The sequence below is a fragment of the Falco peregrinus genome, chromosome 8 (genome assembly GCF_023634155.1).
Source record: "Falco peregrinus isolate bFalPer1 chromosome 8, bFalPer1.pri, whole genome shotgun sequence".
Taxonomy (NCBI): Eukaryota; Metazoa; Chordata; class Aves; order Falconiformes; family Falconidae; genus Falco; species Falco peregrinus.
This window is the reverse complement of record NC_073728.1, coordinates 31,281,072-31,306,898: the sequence shown is the minus strand read 5'-3', so window position 1 is coordinate 31,306,898 and position 25,827 is coordinate 31,281,072. Positions and strand designations below refer to the sequence as shown.

Here is a 25,827-nt window from a genome sequence, read left to right as displayed (position 1 = left end):
ACAATATATTTATTTATTTTTACTCTGTGAGATTGGTATCACTGTACACCTACCTAGCAATTTACATTTATTTTATTTGAGTGGAGTTTGATGTCTGTTATGATGAAAATGTCAATGTTCTAATGATTAAATTGAATTTTTTCTCCCCTTTTCCAGAAACAGCATAGCTGCCTCAGCAGTGTGTGCCTTCAATCTGAGTGCCATTACTCAGGCATTTAATGGCCCTTTCCGTTACCAAGAAAACCCAAGATCAGCCTGGCTGCCAACATTAAACCCCATCCCTAATTTCCAGGTACTGCTGCTGCCCTTTTCTCCAGTTCCCTTTACATTCTGTCACTCCAGTGGGTTGGTTTGTGTGGTGTTCATTTTTCCAGGTAGACCCACGGTGCAGGTAAATCATATTTCTCCACATTTATGAGTGGTTTAGTCTGTGGGACTCTTTGCCACATGTTACTGAGACCATGGGAGCAAAAATTGAACAGTTTTACCGGTAATAAGAATGTTCAGATTTTTTGTAATAAAGAATAATTAAAACCTGTTACACTCATCACTGTCACATGAACTCCAAGAATGCGATCCTCACAAGGGGACAACTGAAATTAGGAAGGATTGAAAGCTGAGGCTGGACAAAGTCAAACTAGAATGGAGACAACCTATATTTTTAAACAAGAAAGGTAATTGACCACTGTGACTGTGTAAGGATGTGATGAATTTTCCATCACTTGATAGGGCCGGGCCCTTAAGGCTACCAGTTTTTCAGTGCAAGATGGATGTCTTTCCAAGACACAGTAGCTCAGCCAGAAGTTATGGACATGTTGCAGCAGTAACTGGTGGAAGAGGACACATGAGGATAGTCACAGGGGTTCTTTCTCACCTCAAAAAACGTTGGCTTTATGAATGAGCAGCTTTCTAGGATTATCAGCTAAGGCCCATATGAAATTTGGAGAACAACTTCAGTCACTTTATGCCCAGATGCAGTCAGTGCAGTACAGAGAGTGTGTGTGAGAGCCCCAGAAACCCTGAGTCTTCTGAAGCATGAGCCCATTTTACAGCTCAGTCCCTTCCCATCTGGGGAACCCTAGGGAGGATGGACTTGTCTTCCTGTCCTTGCTTCCCCACGGTGAAGTCTTGCAGCCCAAATGTGTGAATCTGGCTCTCCTTTACTATGGCAAAGGTGCTGAGGCTGCCTGCAAACGCCATCTGCCTTCAAGCTGGTGATGTCAGGGACCTTCCAAGAAGGACTCTGCAGTTGCCTGAAATCACAGCAAGAGCAGATGGGAGGCAGGTCCACGCTGCAGGCAGGGACATGCTTGGGTTTGTGCTGAGGAACCTGATTTCTCCTCCTGAATTCCCTCATAGCACCTGAGTGAGGTCTTCTGCCTGTACAGGATGAGACAGGTTTGGGCTTTTGATCACCCCCTCATCCTGGTGCACCCAAAACCAAGAAACAAAGCTTCACTGAAGGCTCAGCCATGCCAACCGTGGACAGGCTTCCCCGCCTCCTCCCCACCAGTTTAAAGGGAATATTAAGCTTAATGGAGAATCAAGGACTTTCTGTCCCTGGCTGGGCTAGCCCAGGAGGAATAGAAGAGGACTCTGGAAAGCATTTCCATGTAGCAAAAAGTATCAGGTAAGATATGGAGTGCAAAGATTGCAGCAGCAGGATGAAAGAAAACGGTCAGAGGAAAATAAGGAAAGGAAAAGGAGATACGTGGCAGACAAAAGGAAGATATCAAAAAGAGATTAAGATATTTTTCAAGTACAGGAGGAACAAGAGGTCAATGAAGGGCCTTTAGGAGATGACAAGGATAATTTAGTGACAGAAGAGGGAGATATTCCAAAGAAATTAAATTTTTTTTTTTTTGCCTCAGTGTTCACAAAGGAAGATGAGGGAAGCATGCCAGAATATTTTTTTTCTTGCAGAGAGGAAGGAGAAACACTGAAGGATATAGAGGATCAGGGCAGTGCAGATAATCAGGAAATTAGAACAAAACAAAATAAAACCAAACCAGAGGGATGCTGTGTCAGCACGCGGGCTGCCAATAGACCAAAAGGATTATATGTGACTTGATGAGAACAGAAAACAAAACCAACAATGACATTCCTGCCACTGGGGTCCTCTTTCAGTGATGCTATAGAAAGGAAAGTGAGTGGGGAGAAAAGCATCCAAAGCAAAACAGTAGTGTAAACCAGGAGTATAGGATACAGCAGAAGAGAGATCTCTAAAAACTCTTCAGAATGTGGGATGAGTCATGAACTAAAAAAGGCAATTGCAATAGAAAAAAAAAGCATTGAAACCTCTCTGAGGACACATCAAAAACCCACTGATGTTTACTTAATCTGGCTACTCAGGAATATGCTTAAATTGATAAAAAGGTGACCATGTTCATAGGTGATGATCACTCTGTTCACCTGGTTCACACGAGCTCCAAAATATTGTAGGACTTAGTACACCAGCTGTTAGGATCCGTATTTATTGTGTATATGTGAGCTAAATTCCTGTCAGCTCGTTTCAGCATGTTGTAAGAGAAGCTCTGCATGGTGCACCTCGGAAAGGCAGCCATGCTGCAAAGAATTACTTTGATGCATATTGAGAGTATGCACATGGGAAATTTGTACACAGTGTAGCTGGAGTGCTGTAAATCAACATCCTAATGTGCAGTACATTAACTTCTTTTCCAAGGAAACCCCAAACACCTGGACCCAAAATGAAGAGAAATAAATTTGTGGGGTTTTTTCTAGTGAAATTTTTCAGGTGTGTGCTTCACTTAGTGAGAAAGTTGTCCGTGGACTGAGTATGGGAGTTGGTAGGATTTCTAGTTGTACCACAGACTCCCATGGTCTTGGGCAAAATAAATAACCAGTCACCTGGCTGTCTTTTAGAGTAATAAATCTGCCCACCGTGCATGGCATTGTAGGGGAGAGTGAAGATCCAGCCCTGGCTACTGACATGAACCACAAAACTGCATGGAGAGTTTAATCTATTGGCTTTGGAAAATGCTGAATTCTAGACATCGGTGTGAGCTAGAAACTCAGGTCTTAGAATGTGCTATCCACCTGGCAGGGCTTACACCAGTGTTTAAAGGACACAAGATGAGCTCTCCTCTTCCCCCCTAGTCTGGATGGACAAGGACATTGAGTTCTATTTCAGTGCGCCCCTTGGTGCTGGAGGATGGATGGACAAGGGCTGATCTGCCATTCACTGTTAAGATATGAAAGCTGCGTATGGGGAGGGGGGGAGCTGGTGGCTAACCGGCCTTGCTTCAGATGGAACTGAAAGGAGCACATCATAGAAAAGCGGCGTGGCAAGTTGAGTTCTTTGATGCAAAACCAACCAATTTTTCGGGTTTTTTAACCTCCAGTTTTCATGCATTGTACAGACCAAGATGCCAGGTGGAGTCTGAAGATTATTTGAAGTGCTTCAAGGATTTGTCACCACAAAAAAATTTCTCTCCACTGCTAGCTTTAAATCTTTCTACAGCTAGTTTTAATTCTTTCTTTTCCTGCTCTGTTTGTTAATGCCTTTTGCCCTTCTAGCGTGCAGGCTGCAGAGTATCACAAGGGAATGAAACACCACATTGCTGGTCAGTGGACCAGCTGGCAGAAACGTTTTTAAAGAATTGAAGTATACAGACCAAAGCTAGGCTACTGACCTGTGATCAGGCTAAGGGCCTGATTCTGTGACCCTCATACAGACCCACCTCCCCTGAAAATCAACAGACATGGGTTTCCAGAAGAGTTTCAGTGTTTGGTCTTGTGCTGCTGGAGTGGGGAGAAAATGCAGGTACTGAAGTTCAGTCTTCCATGTTTAGTGTAGGACGCTGAGTGATGACAGTCCAAATGAGAACCTGACGGAGAGAGTCCTGCAGGATGCACAGCGCTTGTTCCTGATGAACGATGTCGTGCAGCCGGTGACTGTAGACCCCTATGTGACTCAGGACAGCATTCGTTTTTCCAAACTGGTGGTGGATATTGTTCAGGGGAAGGATACACTCTACCACGTGATGTATATTGGAACAGGTAAGAGCGTCAGGGTTTAAGAAAGCTCCATCCACTTGCTCGTGGACCTAGCAGCCCTTGGAGCCTGTCATGATGTCATTACACCGTTGTCATTCAATATCATTTTGGCACAAAACTGCATGGAAGTTAGTTTGCCTGAGTAAATTGAAAGCAGGATCGAGGACTTGAGGCAAAGTCTCAAGTGAGCAGATCATAAATCTACTTTGTGTTTAAAAGCAACAGTAACATTTTTCTCCCTTTATAAAACATGTTTCAACTACTTAGGCGAATACATAACAGTGGAGAAGAGCAAAGGTTGCTGAAATACTCTGTGGTTTTGTGCATGCAAGTTGCTTCGTTGCACCGTGGCATACTCATCTCTAAATAAGCAATAATAATACTTAACCTTCAGGCTTTCCCAAGGTTTTAATTAAGTCTTTCTTTGCGCTTCCACGTGCCTGCTGGTGTATGACTCCCAGTGCTTTCGAGATTGGCCATGCGCAGAAATGTAATTCAGATGGGGAAGCTGAGGCAAGCGATTTTTTTTGGTAGCATGACAAGCCTGTAGTAGAATTAAGTATATGACTTAGTCTCTTGATTTCTACTGCTATTCCCCAATTAGCAGGACACATTGCCTCTTCTGAAAAACACAGATATCTTGGATAAATTAAAGATGCTGAAGAAGGACAAAGTGTTACAAATGGTTGTCTTAGCCCATATTCATACTAATGATAGAGGTTAAATTAAATAGTTTGATTAATCAGAGCATATGGCCGGCCTCATGGGTATAATGTCATTATCCTCTACTGCAGAAGCTTTGACTTTAGAATAAGATGGATTGCCTCCGTAAGTGTTAGTTTAATCTCACATCTGAATGCAGAGTCATTGTCTCATTCTCATGTTACCATCTTCCAGGACTGTCTCATAACTTGTCCAGCTTTTACCACCACTTCAAAAGTGATCATCTTGGGTGTGTTCTAGTAACGTTCCCACTATGGGAGCATCTATGGACATTGATTATGGTGAGAAGATTGTAGTTAAATGGAAACACAACATGATTCTGCCATTTTAATATATCTTGGTATTTTAAGTGAGGAGCCCCAGCTACAAAGCCTGAGAGAAAGCTGGGATACTTTCTGCCTTATATCATTTGTGCAGAAAGGTCCACTGCCATAACCTTACCTCCTTTTTTGTGTTTGCTTTCTGGCCCTGGTTAGTGGTGACTGAAGAGTAATCTCTGCTGGACCTGAAACGTTTAAACTGGTCAAACGCTTCAGGAGAGACAGCACTGCCCAGAGGCAGCCCTGAACACAAACCCTGAGACAAACCGAGCCCAAACTTGAGCCTCAGGCTTGTTCTACACTTAAGGCCTTTCTAAGTGAAAGAGAAGCTTCACGTGGCAGCGAGCCCTGCTACTGTAAGTTCCTGAGCTTTGGCACCAACACAGTAGTTATCAGGACAGAAAGATCAAACCTCAGGAACAATCAAGGCTGAGAGACCTCTTTGGGGTTTTAATGAAAAAAAAGGTGTGGTTGCCCCCTTTTCTCCAGCATAAATCTCCCACAGTTTATCAGATCTTTAAATTGTTTGGGTAAGAGCAATGTGAATGCAAACAGACATTTCTGTGTATACGCTGCTCATGCCATAGCATCCCCTTGTCAAGCTGGCAGGACGGCTTCTTCCAGGAACAGTATCAATTAGATCCGTAACCCATGCCGTCATTATGGAGCCTTCTGAGACTTCCAGCAGGGCTGCTGCATCTGTTGTCATTTGTCATGGCATCAAATCACACTGATCTGCTCCATAAACCAAAAAAAAATACAGACTTGAGGCACCAGAAATGATCGCTGCTCTCTTGGGTCACCTTGCTGTGTAACTCACTGGTAACAGGACCAGACTCTTTGCTGCCTCAGTGCTCCAACTGGGAAATATTTCCAGGTACTCACTCTCCAGATGGTTCATATCCTTCTGGGTTCCCATTAAAATGCATTCACAGGCAGTTTCTGTAATGTCTGAGAACTACTGAGACTTGTAACGATGTAGCTGGAGCTCTCTCTACCATGGGCAGCAGGTGACCCAGAACTAGGTTTAAAGCAGCTGTGTAAAGATGACATGAATATTTCACTCTTTAGGCAGGTATTAAATGAAGTCAATGCCTCCAACATTTATTTGTGCCTTGTTTCTTGTTCTATTAGAGTATGGCACCATCTTGAAGGCCCTTTCTACCACTAACAGGAGCCTGAGGAGTTGTTATTTAGAGGAAATGCAGATCCTCCCTGATGGACAAAGGGAAGCAATCAAGAGTCTCCAAATCCTGCACAGTGACAGGTCGCTCTTTGTGGGCTTAAATAATGGAGTGCTAAAAATTCCTCTGGAGAGATGCTCCATGTACAGAACAGAAGGGTAAGCAAATTTACAGCTCTGATATATTCCACTTCAGGATCAAAAGAAGAGCACCACAGAAACATATTCCAGTCTGATTCAGTTTAGAAAGCTTTTTTTCCAAGACTACAAGACAAAAGGCACTGTTGAATGTGCATCTCCTGACAGACACATTCGTAACAGGAGCAATGTGAATGAGCAATATTTTTTTGTAAATATTAATTCATCCTCATCAGAAATTTATTATATGTTTACCAAGGAAGGGCTTGCAATATTTACTACATTTTTATTTTTTTTAACTTCATGTGTCAATATTGCTTTTATTAACTCCATGTGTTTTGCTGGTGGTTCTTATTGACTGTATGGCTGCAGGTTTCTAAATTTGGGTTGCAGCCAGCCTATCCTGGCTTATCCGAGTGATCACCTCTCCAACGACTGATGAGGCAGGGCTGGACTGCGTGGCAACTGGTTATTGCTTTTGGAAACCAATAGCTCATCTCAACTATGTGTGACACCTCTTACACCTGGATAGATTCTGTGCCTTGATTGTAGCTTTTAAAGGGAGTAGGAAAAAATACTTTTTTTTAATTGTCAGGCCTGGCTCCAGAGCAGTTTTCCACCCAGAAATATGTGTAGAAGGTTTTTGCATCCAAATGGTATCCCCCCATTTAGGCAGGTAAAGGAGCATGGTGCCAACTGATTGAGGCATATGCTCAAATGATCTCCCTGAGTATGTAGCATGGTCTGCTGCAGGTGATTGCTTGTTTACACCTCTTGAAAATACTCTTCATTCTTCTCTCTTGCTTTTGCCTTGCTTTCCTTGATGAGAGTTTTGTCTGAAACTGATGTCCTCTGTGCTAGACAAGAGGAAGGATTTTGTTAGCAACATTGAAACAGATTCCCTCCTCCATGGCCTACTGCAAGATGTCCCTGTTCTCTTGCCAAAAAACCCGATATAGAAAATATCATCATTTTATTTTCAACAAGTAGAGTTTATCTATAAGCTTGTACTACATTCATGTCTGTCTAAATATAAAAATGCCAGCTCTTTCTGTCTTCACCAAACCTCTTAATTATCCCTTTCTGAAAATATAACTTGGTCGTTACTGCAAGTTTAACACAGAAGTGTTTAATGTGTAAAAGTTTAGTTGCTTATACAGACAGGCTGACACAAAAGTGTTTAGTAAGAGAAAGAGAACCACAGCTGGAAAATGCCACCCTGTTCTCAGCCCTTAAAAGCAGAGATTTGAAAAGGTAGAACATACCAGCTGTCCTCTTCAGGCTGTCCTGGAGAGTTTCAGTTTGAGAATATTTATGTGTGTATACATGTATATGATCCAGTTTCAAGAGAAATGAGTTCTTCCTTTTCTTTCTTTTCCTAATCTTGAGTTCAGCTTTCTGGTAATTTATAGATGGTGTCCCAGTTTCAGCCTGCATAAGTACTTTGTATGACACTTCCATTAAAACTCAAGTGGGGAGGGTTTGCTCAACTGCCTGAAGAAGGGACAAGCAGGGAAAAAGCAGCAGTGGCTGGAGGGCAGACAGGTGGGGGTCCCTCACAGGAGCACTGTCTATTTAGGACCCAAGGGCCACAGGGCAGTGTCCTGCTAGTATAAGCTTATTCCAGCAAAAACAAAAACCCAGCCCCAAAGAGGCTCCTTTGTCTGCCGGTGGCCGCAGGCAGCCTGTTTTATGCATTGCAGGGCAGAGTCCTGGCTGAAATTGCTGGGAAGCTTATGTACCAGTGCTGGTTTTTTCTAAAGCAAACTTTCTGGAGGCATTTTTTCAGTGAAATAAGGAAATAGTCTAGCTCTTTGGGGGATGGAGACTCAAACTCTCCCTCCATCGGCTTGTTTCACGATACTTTTAGGGAATTGATGCCAGCCACTGGGCAACAGCAAAGTACACGAGATAGGTGTGTTCCTGACTCTCAGGTGTCCCCTGACAGCATGGTGGGTGCACACACTTGATGATGTGGGAGGTCAGAATTTGCTGAATTTGAGTGCTGGCCAGCTACTGTACTTACGTACATTGCAATGGATCCTTTGCCCCGTGGCTGAGTCTTGTGGACGGACTCTGTACCTGAAAAAAGGAGGGAAAGAAGAAAACTTAGGAAAGCCAATGAGGACCATAATTTGTTTCTTTGTTTAAAAGGTTGTTTTTGCTACTAATATTGCTTCTTAAGGTAAGCTCTTTAATTTTTTTTAGGAAATTTTCCAGCTGCAGATTTTTCAACTGCAGATGTTGGAACCTGTTTTCCCCTTAGCATCTTGGCTATGTAGGTGCTAAGTCAACTTGGCCTCCTTTGTATTTTTTTCAATACTGAACTGTATCGAGAAGGATGTTTTAATTTCCTCCAGTGCATTCCACCTGGCACTTCTCCTGGCCTGTGATTTATTGCTTACTTATTGTTGCGTCTATGTTTAATACATGCCAATATACAGCCACCTCGAGAAGAAGGTCTCCCACCCCTACAACAGCCCCCACTTACTTTTTTGTCATGCTGTGACTTCTTGACTGGCGTCGGTGAAAAGCTCTGGTTTCAGCAGTTTTTATAATGTAATCGTTCTGATGGGGGCTCAGGAAGCTTGGAGGTGATGGAGAATTTGTGCCTCCCAGGCAAGAATACCACAACATTGTTTGTTTTCTTTGGCTGTGCCTTATGTTATCAGGAAACTTTGCAGCCTTTTACACCCTGGGGGCTGATGTGGGTTTGTGATTGCTGAGGTAGAGCTCTAGCCTTCACCCTGCCTTCTCCCCCAAAACAGGCGATTGTGTATTGAGAGAAAATTGATCTTAGCATTGATCCCCTCCAGCAGTCCTTGCCGTGCTGCATGCTGCTTCAGAACCTTGGGGCTTGGTACCAAGGCTCCGAAGTGGGGCAAAGGAAAAGGCAGCAACAAAGAGAAGAGGTCTGCCATCTCCTTCACTGTTTGTTTATTGACACGGCACCGATTTAATCTCTTAAATGGTGACCAGTAACTCAGCCCCATGTCTTGCTGTAGTTCATTGACCCAATGTATTTTGAGGTCTCTGAGCGGTGTTTTGTGTGTGCTCACTGACCTGTCTCAATCTGTCCTTTCAAAACAGCCAATCTTAGCAGCAGGGCAAGAGGAAGACATCTGTAATGTCAGCTGCCCAAATTTACAGGCTGGACTTGGCTGCAGGGACACTGTGTTGTGCGTGTGTTTTCCTGTTGTGCTTAGGTGCTGCCGTTCCCCACGCTGGAGACTATTAGGAAGATGTCCAATGCGAGTAAAACCTACAAGCCCTTTGAACATGCAGTCTGTTTCGAAGGCTGCTTTGCCCGGCTGTGCGGTAGCTTGGGTGTGCTTGCTGCTGGATTTTGCATGGCTTTGAAGTCTTTGTAACCTCCCTGCAATTTTCAAATGAGCTTGGATTTTTACCTCGAGCTGCCCTAGGCTTTGGGGAGTGATATTTGGAGAACCAGCACTGCAGCTTTCTCACTGACACCACTATATCCCTAGAATGTGTCTAAACAAAGTCATGAATCTGAGTTCTAGAGAGATGAGGACTTCCGATCTGGACCATTATTTTCAGGTGGGGTTTATCTGTAGGAGTAGTTTAGTAATTTTTTTAAAGGGTGGGGTGAGATTATTCATTTCAGGAGTTGCAATCAAACAGGTAGGAAAATGAAGCCAATTGTTGCAGGGAACACTTTGTGATCCCTTCGTATTGCCCTTTTGTAGCATCAGGGCTGTGGGCCTCTGAGCAGACATAAACACTGAGGCAGGCCTTGGAGTGATTTTGTAGCCATTTCTTGATTGCACCTTCAAATGAGAAAAAGAAAATGTGTTTGGGAATGAGACCAGAGGGTCTCTTGAATACCTACCTTTTCTGCTCTCCCTGTCCTGAGCAGTTTAACACACTTTATGTTGCTATTCATTCTTCCCTCTTCCTCCCTCCAGTTTTCTGTGTAAAATTTGCATGGTGCGGGTTGCACTTTTGGGTTGTACAGTGCGGTTCTGAGAATAGTTTGGCTTGCCTGTCCTCTCCCTGCCGTGGTGTGCTCACATGCGGGCATCCTACCAGGTTGTGTGAGTGCCACCTCAGGTCAGCCTCCTGCCTCCTGCTTCTGAGGCCATGGGGTGAGCCAGATCCTCTTGCACGCAGCCTGTGAAACACTCATTTGAACCCTGCCTGCTTTTTTGACCGGGTTGCAGGGAGTTCACTGTTGAGTGATGCTGAGTTTTTGCCCTCCAACTTGACCTAAATTCTGCCCTACACCCCCTCCAGCCATGGTGTTTAATGCAAAGCTAGCAGAAATGACTCAGCTGACAAGTACTCTTATTGGATGACTTGAGATCTGTGTGAGAAACACAATTCACCTCTAAATAGCATTGGGCCAGTGATCAGACAACTAAGTACATATAGGTAAGTAACTCCTGAAATGGCTCCAGGGAGTTTTTGGAAGAAAAGTGTCAGCAGCTGCAGTAAAGAAGCAGGGAGTTTTCTGCCCTCCTTCTCTCTCCAAAGTGCAAAACTAGAGCTCCAGGTATGGTCCCTGTACTACATCCACGCTATGCTTTAAGGGGGCTGAGATATCACATGAAGCATTGCTTTGGTGGTTATTGTTATTTTCTTTTTTTTTTTTTTTTTTTACTCCTTATATGGTGCAAAATCCTCTGTAAAAAAAGGAATGAAGCACTTGAATTTAGGATTGCAAAACCAGAATTACAGGATTACCAGATCTCAGGAGTGAAACTGTTAGGGAACTTAATTGAAGGATTAATACAGTCTGGGAAGAGATCTAAAAATTTCCCAGTTTTGGGAAAGAGTGAATTGAATATGGACTGGAAATACTCTGACCTCTTCATCAGAATGACGATAGGTCCTCCAAGGACAAACAAGGAACTATTGTTCAGTGAAAAGAACAGGAGAGAAAATGTTAAAAAGAGGAAAGGGAACAAAGCAGACTGTTGTTCAGTGGAGCCCAGCATCCAGCAGATCGCTGAGGTGACGTTGATGGCCAGATTGTTCATCAAAGACCTCAAAAATCAAGCCCCTTCTTCTGAGCTGAGGCTGTTGAAAATCTGGCCCAGATTTTGTTTGAAAACCTTCTCCCTGAGAGTTTTTAAAAATAGCCAATGCATTGAACATGGTTTTAAAAATTGAGGCAAAAGGAAAGGTAACAGCCTACAAAAATGTTGTGATAAAGCTTAATCATCAGTTTCCATCTGCTTTGGCTGATATGGCCTCTCCAAAATCAAGGGAATTAGCTAATTATTGTACTACCAATAATGCTGAAAAGCTTTGAAAGACTTCATAGGCAGAAAGGAGAGTGCTCAGCCCAATGTTTTGTCATGCACGGTGTCCAATAATACATCAGAATAAATCACAAAACATCTGGTTTGGCATTCTGGTTGCATTTAAGTAAATAGCAAGACTCCCACTGACAGAGAATGAAGACATCAAACAGAACCATGATCGCTAAAGCTCTTGGAAAGAATGAAGTTTGGTAGATGAAATGGATCTGTGTTCTTTAAATAGAAGTACAAAATTATGCCATTTTCTCTATCCTGAAAACACATTTGCATCTGCTGTAGCAGGCAATTACTCCCATTTTCTTTAATATAGCTGCTTATATATGTAGAGTTAGAGTGCATCAATACTATTTGCAGGATGTGGACCTTTAAGATCCTAGGGGATGATACAGGTCTTAAGGAACCTGGATTTTAGGATAGTAGTTGAAGAGCTTCATTTGAACAGTCAGTCTGGAAAATGGACATGGCCATGTGTGTTTGAAATTGGAAAAAAAAAGAAGGCAAGGGTAAATGGTAATGTAGTGAGCAGGGACGTGTTTCCAGTAAGATGCCAGAGAGATTGGTTTTCAATTTCATCTTATTTGACATTATCTTTAATAGCACGGAAGAAAGAAAATATACTTTGTAGATGGCGTTTAAGTATGAAGGAATCACAAATAACAGTGAGGAGAAAAATGCAATGTGGGGTGAGCAGAGAAACCAGCAAGAGTCTGGGTTTGAGGAGTAAGCCTGTGCTGAGATTGCTGGTGTTTGCGTCACTGAAAAAGAGAAAAGATGAAAGAGTGAAAAGGGGCTCAGCTCTGAACAGGTGAATTATTACAGTGTTTCCCATTTCTATTAAATGCTCAAGCCGGTGGCATGCTTTACATTCATTTCAAGCTGCCTGTACACTTTCAGGTTCCCGCTTTTAGCTCCAAAATACGTGAATGGCCGCAAGTGAATGGTCCTGTGGCAGAAGGGGAATTCAGCAATAGCCAGAGTCCAAGGTTATACAACTGCTGAAACAGATGAAGGTCACTTCAGAAAAAGCCAAGCAAAACCAGCTAATTTCAGGTCTCACTGCCTTTTGCTCCTTACTATCATGACTAGACTGCCAATTTGTTTTGGGGGGCTTTGGATTTGCTGGAAGGGAGGAAAAAGTGGGGAGTTTCAATGTGCTGAGGGCTTTTGTTTGCTCCTTGTTTTGAAAGCACACTGCCAATGTGACTTAGCTCACAAGATCGGGAACAGTTTAGTGTATGGATCCTTTTACCTCTAGCAGGCTGGCTTTAGGCCAGCTCAGATCAATGATGTCTAAAAGTCATTACCATCTGATGCCTGCTAGGTGGGCTGTATGAAATCAGTTTCAACACAGTGGCAACTGACAAGAAAGCAGGTAGTTTTCATGGAATATTTTATGTCAGGATGACATTGATGCTATTGTTATACAAACAAGATTAATAACTAAAGCTACCGGCAAGCCCCAGGGCAGATATCCATTGCATCTGTCAATTCTTGCAATTTGCTGCTATTAGGTCAGAAGATTTGTACTCTAGGCAATGGTCATATTCAGCAACATGGCTCCTGTTGTGGAGTCTGCAGCCTTACTGCTGCCATGGCTGGTTTGCTTCATGTCTCAAGCTTCCAGGCAGCATTAGCAGTGTGAAAAAGAAATGTTCCCAATGTTAATACTGAATGAATATATTGCTACAGATGCATCATTAACTTTTTATTAAGAGATATGCTATTTTACCTGTTTGGGGAGGAGGAAGTGTCTGGAGCCAGAGCAAATCGTTGTTGGTTTAAGTTTAAGTATATATAAGTATATAAAATATGTATGGGTTGTAGTAAAACATAACGTTGTACTGTCTGGTGTCTTTTACATGTCAAAATATCTAAGTACTTTAGTTCTGTGGGAACCCTCCAGTTTGCAAAGGGGTAGGGCTGGATTTCAAGAATATCCATTTACTTAAGTGATGTTGTCTCTTGTTAAAAAGTGGAATGGACGTTGTTTGGTGGCAATTTTATAAGTATGTGGGAAAAAGCAATGGAGAATATGTTGGCAGGACTATTTTTCCCTTTATGCAATGTTAAAATAGCTCTGCATTGGACAAGAGGTGTGTTAGATCCTCAGGATGTAGTAGGTGGTCTAATAGTTATTTGCCTTTTCCAACATGTATTAATCTACAAAGGCTCTGTCTAGTTGAATCTGCATCTTGTTGAGCAGAAAATAATTACCCAGAGCTTAACAAAATCCAACTTTAACAAAGGAGCTGCTTGAATATGGATTACTTTGTGCAGCCTGGGTGACAACTGTAGACTGTTTTCAGGTTTCTTTATCATCACTCACATTTCTTTCTAAGTTTTCTCGCTTTGCAGTTTTCTTTCCCTAAGTTCCCATTTTAGCATAATTTGTGTTCTTAAATCATTATCTTGCAGAGGTTATGTAAAGCACCTGTCTGTGTCCCTAGAAGTGGATTTGCTCTTGCCTAAACTACCTTTTTTCCTGTATCCACCTACGCCACCAGACTACAGGAATTTGCCGTGTTCACACATTAAGTCTCAAATCTGCAACCACAGAGCAGAAACCCAGGTGCAGAGTACATCTTATTAGAATCACAGCTGCCTCCAGACAATGACGGACACAGGGCAGAGACAGGGAATAACACTTGAGTGCACTGATTTGCCCAGGCTGCCTTTCCAAAAGGATGTCTAGTCCCCTCTGCCTCTTTCCATATGGCAGCCCTGGGGGGCATGTTTTCTTAAGGCTCAAAAGCCTGTGGAGGCTAGGAAATAGTTGTGCTTCGCAATCCAGACAAGCATACCCTGCATTCAGGAATTCCTTCTGGCTATTCCTTTCATTAGGACTTTAATAGTATCTGAGTTTTCTTGTGGATGACTGATCCCATCACCGGTAGTCAGAGGCTCTCTGTACTTTTGTTTTTATTAGAGGTCAGTTTTGTTTGGCACAGTGACAAGAGTTTCTTCTAACAGTGTTTGTGGAGGAACACTTATTCATCTTTTTTATTGATGTAAACATAAATCCAGATTTAATCAGAATTTTTCTTGGGATGGCATTAATCTTCATATTTGAATAAATGCAATGTTGGTTTATTTCACAGCTTTAAAAATAAAAATAAACACCTATCCAATAAAGAAGTCACTGTTGCTAAAAGATGATGGAATGGGATGTCAGAAAGTAAGAAATTGAATAGTTTGTTGTGTTGATTGTGCAAGGCACTATACAACACCACAATCAATTAAAGTGATATTGAAAGTGGTATGGCAGGAGGTGGAAACTAGCAAGCCAAGGTCTCTGATGTGGAAAGGAAAATGAGAAGAAACTGCCTCTGAAAATCCTCTGTCTCTGCACTGCTTCATTCAAGTAAGTTACATGTGTTTGGCTCGTAAATGGACTTCAATTTTAGGGATTGTTTTACACCATGGCTTTAATTTATGCATTCTAAACAAATCACGTGCAGAGCAGCAATCACTGATGCTAAGCTTGTGTGGGTGATAAATTACACACGCAGACAAACACACACACTTCAGCTTCTCTGCCTCTGTGTCTGATACCAAATGCCAAAATACCAAACTTGTCTGTCCAGATTAACGTCAACTGTAGCCCCCACAGTGGTGGTACCTGTGAGGTGTGGTATGCTCTTCCTGACTAGTGCCCTGCTCCACAAATAGCCCCATTAATTACTTGTGAAGTATGTGGCTACTCATCTTGAGGAAAGGGCAGCAGCATCTGGCACGGAATATGTTGTATTAACCAGCTGAGAAACGAAGCTGCTACTTGACCAGCGTCTGACTAAAGCAGCTCAGTTCCACTTGGCTTCTCTTCTCAGTGGGGAGAGATAATGGATTTGTACAGATCACTAACTCATCTCTGCGGTTTGAATTTTTAAAGGTATCAAAATTAGAGGGACTGTTTGAAGGTCTGGTGCTTTTTTTCCCTTTCTAATCTTATTTTCTTAAGCCATGAACATCCTTTTGATTCTTATTCTTCTCTTTTCATGCCATCTGGCTTTAGGGAAGACACAAGTCCATTCTTCCTTGCACGGGTTATTGAGGTTGTCAGTAATTATGATTTGGTTGGCTGGAAGCTAATATGATTATTTGTTTAGTTCATCCCCTCTGCAGGTTGATAGCAATGGGACAGTAAGCTAACCTTGTCGGGAAATGCCTGTCTGCCAAACACAGCCTCGTGCTCACAACTAAGAGACACAGCTAAAACCCCCTTACTGCTTGCAAAAGGCTGTTCCCCTGGAGTTAACTGCTCGAAGACTGCAACAAACCAGTGTGAAATTCTGAGGTCTTATTTGCCAAAAGAGCAAGGTGAACTCCTGTGCTGCCCATGCTCCTGAGATGCTGAGCACAGAAAAGTGTTGCTCAGTGCCTTTCAGGGCCAGGCTTATAAATGTTTGCACTGCACCAGCTGATAGTGCTGCTGTCTCTGTGCCTCTAATGAACTACCTGGTGATGCCAATGGGGGTTTAAAGGACTGGGTCTGTGACAGTTATTGAATCTCCCTGGCCAACATGATGTTCAGTGCAGGTTCCAAACTAATCAGAAACAAACCAAAAAATACAGAACCCTTTCCTGGCGCAGTAGCAGGGTTTTGTGAGCAAACACAGTTTGGGAAGGGAGCTTCTCAGTCCTTGGGTCTAGAGCCTGGTCTCTGCAGATCATCACGTCCTGTCGTTCCATTCCTATTTGCTGAGAAAGAGGTAAATGAGAAGAGAGGGAGGAAAAACTGGGAGAACAAGCATGTCCTGGCAGATGAGAGGAGCAGAATCCTTCAGTTTGAATGCTCTGGGTGAGAGTTCTGTGGCTTTTGGTACAAAATGGCATTTTTGTGTGTCTTCTGTCTGGTAGTAAGAATGGGAAGACGCTGTAGTAATTCTTTCCTTTTTTTGGTCTGCCGAAGCTTAATCTCTTCAGTTTGGTTCTGTCGGTTTGCTAATCCATTTATTACACAGTCTAAAGTTTTAACTCTGTGGGAAAAATGACCAAAAGAAGAAGGAAGTTATCTAGACCCAGAACGAATTAAAGTGGGAATGAAAAACTTTTGAACTACAGACATTTAAGCTTTAATGAAGATTCTGAAAGATGTCATTCAGGCTATTACAGAAAAGGAGATCTTGAGCAGGACCAGCATCTTGGAAACAGAAACCTTTTAACAGCACATGCTATTCGGGAAGACTCAGCACTGCCAGGTTTCAAAGGCCCGGTAAAAACTCTTTTGAGTAATAGGCAGGCTGTGGATAGTGCCCCACTTACAGAGTCTTAATCCTTTGTGTTATCCCAGATCATTGCTGTAGAAATGATTGCAACAGTCAACAACAGGGAGGCTTACAGCCCCCAAACAGCAGGCAGCAGGTGAGCTCTTATGAGTAAGATCTTATTTTCATGCAAATGCCCTTGGTAAGTGAGAATAAGGAACTGGAGAAAAAAATACCTTGAATAGGAGATACAAATGGAATTGTTTTTGAATTGAGCATTTTCAGTGTATGCCTTTATGCCTCAGATAAGACATTTATTGCAAGGCAATGAAATAAAGTGTATCGCTATTGATAGTAATGCCCTGTCATAATAAATCCAACCTCTTAGATATCCATCAAGAAGTATTCTCCTGAGTCCTCACTGAATGAGCTGTGGTTAGTAGATGGTGGGGACACGGACCATGTGGTATCATCACCATCTTACTTCAACAAGCATCCTACTTTGTGGGATTTCATTAACTAAGTCATTAGCATTAATGTAGCCAGTGTTAACCTGCTATGCTTGGTAAGTCTTCAGGGATAATGAGTTCCCGCTACCTGTGTGAATTATGGTGGGAGACAATAGTGTGTTGTTAGCTCCTTGAGGCATTCCCAGCCTGCCACTGAGGAGACCTGGGTGTGGTGTTCCCTGTATGTATGGTATGAAATCTGGCCCCACTGAGCCAGTGGCAGAAGTCCCATTGCCTTTGAGACATCAAAATTTCCTTATAGCATGTAAACTCCTTTGTATCTTATTTCATGGTATTTACATACTGCCCTGCAAGACTTTGAGTCTTGCAGCCTGTGTGAGAGTTTTCAGCAGCGTCAAAATACAAAATGGTATTTACATGTAAACATTTCAATTCATTTTGTGTTCTGAGGACAGGGAAATGCTGTGATATCTTTAAATTTTCCACACCGTGGTGCTTGTTCTACTAAAAATGACAGCGTATTTCTGAAGCATTTTGATCTGTGAGTATGTGTATGCATATATATATATATTTGTCTTTTGGTGTGTTTGTGGTTTTATCTTTTAATGACATCAATAGGGAGATATATATAAGTGTTCTAAAGATAAGGGTATAAATTAGGTTGGATTTTGAAGTGTTCACTTAGAGTATTTGCCAGAAATGTTGTTCTTTTGCAGTAATGGACATTGTGATGCTTTTCCTCTTACAACAGGAAAAAAATAGAGCAAATTTTGTAGTAAGTAAATACATTCCTCCTCACCCTTAAGTGTATCACTGTCAGCTGATACGATGGGTTTCTCAGCAGAACTGAGGCAGATGACTGGGCTTCAAACCCTGAAGGGAGGCAGACAGCACAGCTATTTTGGGTTTAAATTTCAAATGGTTTTGAGGGCCTGCTGTCAGACAGGAAGAAGTCCGAGGCTTTGATGGTTGTTAAATTACAGACTGCATGTCTTGACAACCCAGCAAAGCCCGGGCTGGGTAGGAATTCATTACACCCAGGATGCAGAGCACAGGGACGGTGCAGTGTGGGATGGCCGTAGCTCCCCGCCAACAAGCACCGTGCCGGGCTTTTCCTGGGGCCCAGTACCATGGCCTTCTGGTGGCTCTGCAGCTGGGTTCTGATGGCCTGTCAGCTGGGGGGCAGTGGCAGTGGCAGGGGACCACAGGCTGTGATTCATTGAGTGCACCGTTAGGGATCTGTAGCTCGCCACTCTCGGCCAAGAGCAGCACATTAACTACATGACATACATTATGATAGTGCCAGCAAAGTGGTCACTGCCTAACTGGGATATATTGCAGCCTGTGGAGTGGCTGAGGGCTGCAGCACAGAACATATGGAGATTATTTCCTGAATTTATGCAGCACATGTTTTCCTATAAATTAAATTCAGAGAAAATGTGTATCATAACAGGGTGATGCTCACAACAGCCTTCCTTGTTATGAATTACAATGACCTCTCTCAGCTTGCTGGGTGCCTATGAAATGGCTTCGTGCAGTTGGAAACAATAGCGTGTACATGGTGTTGAGGTCTGAAAGCCTGACCAAAAGGCTATCTAACTACAAGCAGGATTTTTTTTTCTGTTTTTTCTCCTCCCCACCTTGCTTCTATTATTCTTATTCTTCTCTCTGGAAACTGCCCAGTTTCCCCCTGAATTGCCGAGTTGCTGAAGACGGTGGGAAGATGCCCTGGTGTCTGCTCCGTAATTAGTTGGGTGCTGCCCTTGCTGAGGGGCTGCTGGGTGGCAAAGGCTGCTCTGGACGTGGTGGCAGCCCCGCTTCATGGGTGAGGGCAGTGTGGGTTGCCAAAACAGCAGGATGGGGGTCCTGTGCCAGAGTAATGAGCAGAGCAGGACATGTCCCTTCTGTGTCCTTGGACTGAGGATCTCAAGTCTTTTCTAGGCAAATATTTGATGTTCTGTTACCCGAGGCTTGCACAAAATCATCTTTGCCTTTTCCTTGGGTGTGCAGAAGCAGCTGACAGAAAAATGTAGTAGAGACAGTCATTGTAACTACCTTCCTAAAGCATGAAAGAGGAAGTTATGTTCCTTACAATGCTGTGTGTGAAATCTTTAGTAGAGAAAATACAGGAAGCTGCCATGTAGAAGCAAACTAGAAACTCATGATTGAGATATAAATATATACACGTGTGTGTGGATAGATATACATATATATGTAAAGCAATGGGTACCAGACAGCAAAACAATCTGGGGTCTGATTTGGGGCAAATCATTGTGGAGTCAGTACAGACTGAAGGAATGTTTTGAGCTGTGCTTAAGGGACTTGCTTTTTCATTTGTGGCTGATTACGGGCTAATAGGATTTCAAAGATTTTTGTGAGGGAACAGTTCACATCTCATTGCATTTAATTCTTTTTTTTTTTTTTTTTAATGTTTCATTTATCATACTGATACCTACCCTTAGAATACATTTTGTTACTCTCGTCTTTAGCTTCTTGAACTGAATTTTTCCCCTTGGTCCCTTGCTGCTGTCTATTAGGCAGTTTTCAAATCATTTGGGACTTTTGGAAAGATCCTATCAGCCTTTTGTTTGCTAGAAGAGAATGGATCGGTGGAATAAAAAAATAATGTTGTGCATCTTTTTAGGTTTAGTCCTCTCTTCTTTGTCTTTCACTAATACATGTATGATGTGGCTTGAAAATTAATAATTTGAAAGCAAGTCATGGGAACAACCAATACAGCTGAATTTTGTTGGTACAGACTAATTCTGTGACTGACCTTCTCTGTTTAGTGGCAGTAGTGACCCTAGTTCTTTTTCTTTAGCAGCTCACATGTTGGGAACACACACTTAGCCTGTAAATATGGATACAGGAGGAAAATGAATACAGCAGTGTTCAAAGCCAAAAGCTTAGAAATAATGTTCTGCTGTGACTTTTCCAAACTGACATCTTGATGTTGGGATTATAAATGAAACCATTGTTCCAGCAAAGGCCAAGACTAATAGAAAGCCTTTATTACTGGTCCATTGGCTAATTCTGCTTGTCTAACCCCTTTGGATGGACACAGTGTCAGAAAACATACTCACAGAGGTTGCTTTGTGTGAGATTTGGCCTGCTGAGTGACTACATGGGGGCACAAAGATATCTCAATGACAAGCGTTCTTTGACTAAAATTTGTAAAGTCATTTTTTTTCCCTAGGCCTTGGAGAGGAGTGAACTGATTTTTAATCTACAAGCTCCTATGAGTGATATTTGCTTTGTGTCCTATCACCCTTCTATTCAGCTGTTCTCCCCTTTCAAGCAGGTAAACCTCTGCTTAGAAGAAATTGTTTCTTCTGCTGAGCCTCGGTGCAGTTGACAGCTGTCATATACAAGCACTGTACTTGAATACGTGTCTTTAGAGCTAGACAGTATTAAAGAACTTTAATCTTTTCTCTTTGCACATGCAGGGAATGCCTAGGAGCCAGAGACCCCTATTGTGGCTGGGATAACAAACAGAAGCGATGCACCACCATTGAGGACAGCTCCAACATGAGCCTGTGGACTCAAAATATTACTGAGTGCCCAGTAAGTGGAAGGAGCAGAAATATTTTATATATACTGGTGTGTGAGTGTGTGCATATGTGTGAAAGTGAGTGTGTGGCATCCTGATGAGGGCTGGCTGTTAGGAGAGCATGGGGAACCCAGTGGCAGACATTTATACCTGGTCACAGCCTCTTGTTTAGAACACAGAGACCTCCAAATGTATTCTCTCCAGAGGAGGGATCCCAAAGCAATCATTCTGTCCTCCTCATGCCCGCCCATGCCTCGAGTGGAGAAGATTGGATTATGCTGTTGGGTTACTGCTGAGAACCATGTAAGCCCCAGATGAAACCTGAGCTCCTCCACTGTCTGCACCATTTCCTTGGCTTCCCTGCAGGTTGGAGAAATCAGAATAGCTGACTGCAGCATCCTTGGACAGCATTCAGTTAAATTTGCTCTTGGATCCCTGAACTGGCCCCAGGAGACAACACCGGTGAAGAAGTGTTGCGTTGGCAGTAAGAGGCATCTGGGGAGCAGCAGAGAAATAGGGCATGCATGGGCGGTTTGCAGGAGACAAAAGATACAGTACATACTAGAGAACAGAAGTGAAGGGGACAGTGTAACTGAGAGACAGAATGCGAGAGTGTTGGGTCCCAATTTCACTTCAGCAGACTAAAGACCAAATCCATATGATATTACAAGGAGATGGTCTTCCTTCCTTGCCCTGGTCTCCATCAGATGCAGCAGTTAAAAAAAGAAGCGTCTCTGGTTGAATCAGTTTGAACTGCCTCTCCAGCTCCCTTCCAACCTACCCACCCACCCTCCTCTGATGACAATATCCAGTTCCTGGCTGTGATCCCCAGAAGCCGACTAGCCAAATTTAGTTCCTGCTGTTTGAAGCATACCTGCAAGTTGGCTGCGGAGGAAAACCAGTCTTGTTAAATAAATTGTGGGGGGAGAAATGCTCATTAATGTCCATTGTTATTATCTAATGTCTATTAGCATGTTAATACTGCTAAATCTGGTAGATAGCATGAGAGGGATGGATGGGTTATATCTTCAATATGCTACTTCTGTCTGGAGACGCTGGGATGTTTATTCCCCTTATCTTCCTTACTTCTCAGATATTTTCCCAGGAAATATTAGTCATTACTTCAATCCATCCTCAGCTTGGCAGGCTTAAGTTTTTCACTGCTGGATTCAGAGGCTTGTGTGCTTATAACCCTCCTGTGTTGAACTGGGATGCAGTGCTTCTTGATTGCCCATGCTGCTATCTCGTCTTGCTTAATGCCTGTGTCTGTTGATAGGTGTGTGAGGTGTTAATCCTCTAGTTTGAATGTCTGCTGTGGTGTGCACTAGGGAACAGGCTGCTCCAGGTCATTGTTTCAAGGTCGTTAAAAACCCGGCACAGAATATTCAGGAGCCTTGGCTGTTCTTGTAGCACTAGTCTTACATTTGTTTTAGCATTTCCATTGTAGATTATTTTCCGTGTAGGTGCTCTCATTCTGGTGCATACATCAGCCTTGTGCTCTTTGATTGACGGGCTGCTAAGCTGTTTAAAATCTACATGCAAGTGCTTTCTTTTTCTTTCTCCACTGCCCCTTGCTGGAATGAATTCACCCCTGGTGTGGAGCGGGTGGCTCAGTTAAGCACCTACAACAATATCCGTGTATCTCCTTGTGTTCAATGCAGGGTAAAGGTCGTAGTCAACAGGGGCAAGAGTCTAGGACAGCAAGTGCAAATGACCACGGGAAAGGTAGGGGAATGCAGTGACCCAATGCCAGATTCCACTCCTGAAAAAGACTGTCTGGGAGTTTGCTTGGATGAGTTACTGTCTTAAGAAGTGACTTCTCTCACCCTACTTTTCTGGGCCAAGCACCAGGCGCTCAGCTGTGCTAGTACAGCTGTATGTGAGATCACAGTCAAGTGTGACATGGCATAGATTAAAAGCACCCCTCCCAAATAAACTTTTCCTAACCCAGATAATTTCAGTGAGTTCTCCAGCCTAGCCCACAAACAGATGTCCTGGCACAGCAGAGAGACTGGCATGCAGCAACTTTTAAAGCCAGAACTGTTGTATTACCGAATTATATCCTACAGGGGCCAGGCATTTGTGTGAGTCAACCACAACACTAACACAACTTGACTGCTGCTCTAGTGCAAACAAGCTTGCTCAGATCTAGTCTGAACATCTTTGTAAAGCACTACATCATACCACAAATGCCCACTCTCAAATTTCAGTATTAAGGGACCTTAGATAGAAGGCTAATCATATAGTGTTAACATTGGGCAATGGTTAATACATGTTATTAGCAGGGAACACCTAGAACTGCCTAAAGGTTTGTTGCTAAGGTTGCAATGTCAAACATTTTAACATTAAGAAATGATAGGACACAAATTGGCCATGCTGCTCTTCGTTCCTGTCTATGTGCATGTGCCATATCAGGGAGTCCTGAATACGTGATTGCATGCTGCTGCTTCTTAGCCTTGGAAAATGGGAATGAGGTACTTTCTGGTTTTAGGAAAACTGAAAAAAAGCCACATCATACTTTGTAATATCTTACTGATGCCAACATGAGCCACCAGCAGGAAAGGTAGATTTGCCTAACAAATGCCATTATCCAAACACATGGAGTTACTGTTGATGGAGGCTGGCAAGTCAGGAATTGAGTATTTCCAATAAAGTGTACAGTCCAACCTATCCCAAGCCAATGATGCTCTTCCTCGCAGGTTTTCATCCCAGTCCCACTCTGTGTGTCCAGCAAACCCCTATCTCAGTCATCTGTCATCTGCTCCGTGTTACCCCATTTTCTTGCTAATCAGTGCCAGTCTCCCCACTTCTTTTTTGGGTTGTCTAGCAGAGTTGTACCCTGCTCTGAATTCACATGGGCTCAGCCACTCAGAACTGCAGTAGCTGGGATAATTCTGCTCTGGCCCACACTGAGGCAAGCCCAGTGCACAGAGAAGACTTCAGGAGCCAGGATCAAAATCTATGAGGCTCTGAAAAGTGGGAATTTTCCTCCTCACCTCCCAGGGATTCTATACTCTAGGCAGATTAGAATGGCTTTTCATGCAAATTGCAAAAAGGTGTTACAAGGGCATGAAGTTCAGTCCCTTGCTCTGAAAACTAGCTTTTTTCAAGGAAAAGGTTGCTACTTATAAAAGTTCTTTCCCCCTAGATTTGGTTTTAGAAATGGCTGAAATAGTTTGACTGAAGCTTTGTAGAAGTTTCGGCTTCTATCAAACAGCCAACATGTAAACTTCCAGCTGAAATAATCAGAGCTTGGCAAAGTTACAAGCAGTTGACATCTGAATCCTAAGAGGAAGAATAGATGAGTCGAAAGAACAAGGAATGCTGCTAGTCTTACCTGTAATATCAGAATAAACATTGAAAATATCCCGGTAGCGAGTGGTAGGAATGGTCAGTCTGAATTTTTAGTTCCTGCACTGGAACCTTTAGGTGCTACAGGGAAGAACTGAAAAGGTGATGCCTTTGGTGGAAGTATGGCAGTTTATAAAATATGAAAACTCTGGAACTGCTAATATTATCAGGTGAGAGAAGGACATTTGATCACGTGTGTTTTTGAAGACATCCTCTCTGTCTGATGGGCACTGTGTTGGCTACAAAGGATTTGCCTTGTAAAGGTATTCCTGAAAAAGATCAGTTCATATGGGGTTTTATCCCACTTCCCAAGTTTGCTCTTTTGAAGGTATATTTATGAATTTAAAGATGGAATAATAATCCATATGTAATTTCTTAAGTATAAAAACTTCTTACACTCAAAACGTGACGTGTTTATAAATCTCAGCATTTTGGTTATGGATGCTTATTTGTTTAATTTTTGGGTTACTTCCCAGTATCACTTATGAGCCAATAATTATTTGTCAGCTCCTTTTTTTTTTTTTTTTTTTTTTTTTTTTAATTGAAGCCATGGGCCATATCATACCATTTATTTCTGAACAGAACTCCCTGCTGGAATCAGCAAGGCTTTCTGGCTCAAAAATGAATAGAAATGATCCAGTACTTGGATTATGACTTTTGTAAAGCAGGAGGAAATCCAGTATTAAATATCTCAAAGTAGTTCTTCTGATATTTTTTCCCCCCGACTTTTAGCAACCCAACGGTATTGATTTTTAAACAATGTTTAAAACAACAACAAAACCCAGTGTTCTCTTCTCTGGGCATCTTGCCTTGTAACCTGCAGCCCAGAGCAAATCTTTACGACGACATGATAATCTATTGCAAACAAAGGTTTACAACAGATGCCTGAAACCCCCCAACTGCAGCCTGATGAGCACAGTAGCAGATCTAAATTACTTCCATGCTACTGCTGTGTATTTTTGATGCTGCTGTAGATGGGTGAGATGGGAAGATGACAGCCCACCAGAGGTGCATTGTGAGTTTAAAGTGTTGGAGGGTAAGCACAGAGCAGCGTGTTTCAGAGGATGAGTGTTTGAAAGTGTATCTCCCGTGGCTGTGGTTGGCTCCCTGTGTAGCTCCCAAGCAGGCTCGCAGACTCTCCATGCCTCGCTTTCCTTGTCTGTAAAGCAGGAGAAATTCTTTCCCCCTGGGGTGACCCAGGGGACTGATCCTGCTGACTTCAGAGCTCAGTGAAGCATGGCACAGATTTGGGGCTGGGGCTCTTCAACGGAGCCGGAGCCTCTTCCTTTCTTCACCCTTCCTGGTGTAAAACACCGAGGCCAAGTCCAGTGTTGCCTTTGCCAGCAGTTTTACCGAAGCTGCTGAGCATCCCACCACCCCATGGGTGATGCCAATGGGGATAAGCAATTTGTTTGCAGCCACCATTTGTGACATCCCACCTGTGAGGCCCTGAGGCCCTGCACTTTGGGACATGAGGATGGAGGGAGCCACCAGCGGAGAGTGCATCATGGGGCTGCGCCGGAGCAAGGAAACAGGTGTACCAAGGCAGGGCCAGTGTGGATGTCTTTCTGCTTTGTGTTTCT

General features: G+C 43.0%; 1 protein-coding gene across 5 annotated transcripts in view; it reads left to right on the top strand.

Annotated features, from left to right (window-relative positions):
• SEMA5B (semaphorin 5B) overlaps positions 1-25,827 on the top strand; it is a 281,793-nt gene that overhangs the window by 216,520 nt on the left and 39,446 nt on the right. For all 5 annotated transcript variants that reach the window (XM_055812546.1, XM_055812543.1, XM_055812544.1 and 2 more), the window contains 4 exons: positions 157-292; positions 3,813-4,020; positions 6,195-6,402; positions 20,790-20,907. In XM_055812546.1, the coding sequence (XP_055668521.1) occupies positions 157-292; positions 3,813-4,020; positions 6,195-6,402; positions 20,790-20,907 (670 nt within the window). The remainder of the gene's footprint in view (positions 1-156; positions 293-3,812; positions 4,021-6,194; positions 6,403-20,789; positions 20,908-25,827) is intronic.